This window comes from Aplysia californica, unplaced genomic scaffold (genome assembly GCF_000002075.1).
Source record: "Aplysia californica isolate F4 #8 unplaced genomic scaffold, AplCal3.0 scaffold00581, whole genome shotgun sequence".
NCBI lineage: Eukaryota > Metazoa > Mollusca > Gastropoda > Aplysiida > Aplysiidae > Aplysia > Aplysia californica.
Genome location: NW_004797851.1, coordinates 53429 through 56166, shown reverse-complemented (window position 1 = coordinate 56166; position 2738 = coordinate 53429). Strand labels below are relative to the sequence as shown.

Sequence of the window (2738 nt, the reverse complement as noted above, 5' to 3'; positions counted from 1 at the left end):
GGGGTGTAAACCAACACATGTACAGTGATTTAGTGATTTGGTGATTTGCATCGCTCTCAGGATTTCTATTTTCGCGTATGTGACAGTTGAAACCATTACTTGACCTGTGGGTCTTGACATGGCCATAACATTATAGTGTTGTGCGCGACACGAAGTGATGTGCTTTATAATAATTATGTGAGGCATCGTGGTGGAATCTTCTGGCACACGTCAATATAATGACATCGAAGAAACAGGCATTTTTTCTCCAGTTTGGCAATTTTTTTCAAATTTTGTTTTTTGGCTCAGCATCTTTTATGTACATATAAAAACACATTTCCATGTGAATCTTACAGAAAAACGTTTATTAATGGCACAAATATGTAAATTTTCAGTTTTCAGTGACTCAAGCTATAGAAGTTACCAAACTTTGGGAGTCCTTTTCTTGATGATTTTCCCTTTGAAACCAGGCTACCCTCTCCTCCTTCAATGGCAAATATCTCGACTTCTATTCAAGCTAAATGGGTATTTCTTTCATCCAATACAAGAGGAATGACCAAGCTTTAAATGATACCAATAACTCCACAAGCCCCAAAATTGACGAGAGCCTGATTTCACCGCGTCGTGACATATATGATATTACTATCTCGTGAAAAACTGTTTACACCCACCCCCCCACCCCAAACCCACAGGTGTACTATGAAAGGGTCGACTCCACCACTGCTGGGGCGGCCTTCAACTTCGCCCAGTGCGGGGTCAAGGACATCTCTCGACCTCTGTGTGACCTTGAGAAGTTCCCGGCCATCAAGATCAAAGTCAGCAAGGGTTTCTCCTTCTCCAACCTGGACACAGAGTACGAGTTTGAGGAACAGAGGGCCCAGTTTTTTCAGGTGAGGGGCTTATTGTGTGTGTGTGTGTGTGTGTGTGTGTGTGTGTGTACGAGTTTGAGGAACAGAGGGCGCAGTATTATCTGATGAGGGGCATATTGTGTGTGTGTGTGTGTGTGTGTGTGTGTGTGTGTGTGTGTATGTGTGTGTGTGTGTGTGTGTGCGCGCGTGTGTGTGTATGAGTAAATGTGTGTGTGTTCGTGTGTGTAAGTGTGTGCATCTCTGTATTTGTGTGAATGTGTGCGCAAGGGTGGGGGGATGCTTTCCCAAATTCACATTGTATTCCTTAATTTAGTTAGTTGAACATTGCCGTGGCTGTATCCATCTCATTGAACAAGGGTGACAGGAATGATATGTGGAGAACTTTTGAGGGAAACGAACACTATTCCAAACCAAATGTAATTGTCTCTTCCTACTATCTTTTTGAACACGCACATGCCAGTCATTCCGCTACTTTAGAAAAGCAAAGTTCTTTCTGAAAGTTTGGGCCGTTTTGAGATGCTAAGACCATGAGGTTAGCTACCAAAAATTCTCTCTGTTCTATCAAAATCGTTAGATTATTCGTAGTCGTTATCAGGAAATTCAAATAACTGCATTCGGTAACGTTTGACATGTCGGGAAACTAAACTTGTTGTACGTCAAGATTTTCAAACCAAGGTACTGATGAAATAGAACTTTGTAGATCTAGGGTAGTGATCAAATAAAAGAGTCGCAGAAGATTATCATGTTCATTTTAATACATGTAGCTTCTTCCATTGAAAGTTCTACGATTCCTATGAACGTAAGCTCTACGATTCCATTGAAAGTTCTACAAGAGGGTGGGCAGAGAACTGTGCCATCTTCATTTTGATGATTTGTTCCTGACAAAGTTGTACAATTTCTCCCCCCCCCCTTCCTCCCCCTCCCCTCAGGAGTACGAGACCAAAGACGACTACATGGAGGGGCGGGAGGGGATGGACCTGATGGGCATCAACTTCCGGGAGTACATGGTGGCCTTCCGTGACCCCAACAACCTGCCGTGGTACGTGAGTCACCTCGTCTTCTGGCTAGCCTCCCTTGTCCTGCTCTCCTGGCCGCTGAGGGCCATCATAGAGTACAAGACTGCTCACCTGCACTACCACGTGCACAAACTCTTCGGCAGTAACTACGTCACGGATGACGCGCAGTGCACGGGCCTGATGACGCGCGTGAGCACGATGAACAGCGACGACCTAGAAATGAGCATACGAAACAACAACGTGGTGGCTCCCAGCTACTCGGAGGTCATGCTGGCCGACACCACAACGACGCGGCGAGGAGATTACGGCGCCATCAAAAGCGCCAAGTTCCCGCGTAGTTTGACCAACGTGACTCTCGCCAGAGGGACTTCCATCGTCCGTAGGTCGGGGACACCGACCGTGACCATGAACAGGGTCAAGACTTTCCGGAGCTGTACGGCCTTCGGAAAATCCGACTCCACCGAGTCGTCCTTGAACTCTGTGAGGTCACAGGTGCAACAGCTGCTGCAGCAACATGGCGGCAGGGAGCGTCTGCACAGACGTCGGCGAGTCCTGTCCTCGGTCAGCGTGCCAGGTCTGTCTATGGCCGCCGGCGCCGGGACCCGCTCAAACCTGGGGACGCCGCCCGATGACGTCAGACTGACGCCCGATGACGCAGGGATCACGCCGAGCTTCTCCTGTCACTCCGTCGGTTCCTCGCAGACGACTAGCGCGTGTGAACCGATGACTGAGCCGATGAGTGAGCCGATGAGTGAGCCCATGAGTGAGCCCATCACTTCCGCCGTGCGCCGACCCGTGGCCTATTTCAGCAGGAGCGGGGAACTGCTCAGAGGGGGCTTCTCCACGAGCCAACAGCAGCTGTCCAACAGCCACA

General features: G+C 48.6%; 1 protein-coding gene across 1 annotated transcript in view; it reads left to right on the top strand.

Annotated features, from left to right (window-relative positions):
- The window catches only part of LOC101854822, a 62205-nt gene that overhangs the window by 11952 nt on the left and 47515 nt on the right, over positions 1–2738 (top strand). The window contains exons 4-5 of the mRNA XM_035972111.1: positions 654–869; positions 1778–2732. Of these exons, the coding sequence (XP_035828004.1) occupies positions 654–869; positions 1778–2732 (1171 nt within the window). The remainder of the gene's footprint in view (positions 1–653; positions 870–1777; positions 2733–2738) is intronic.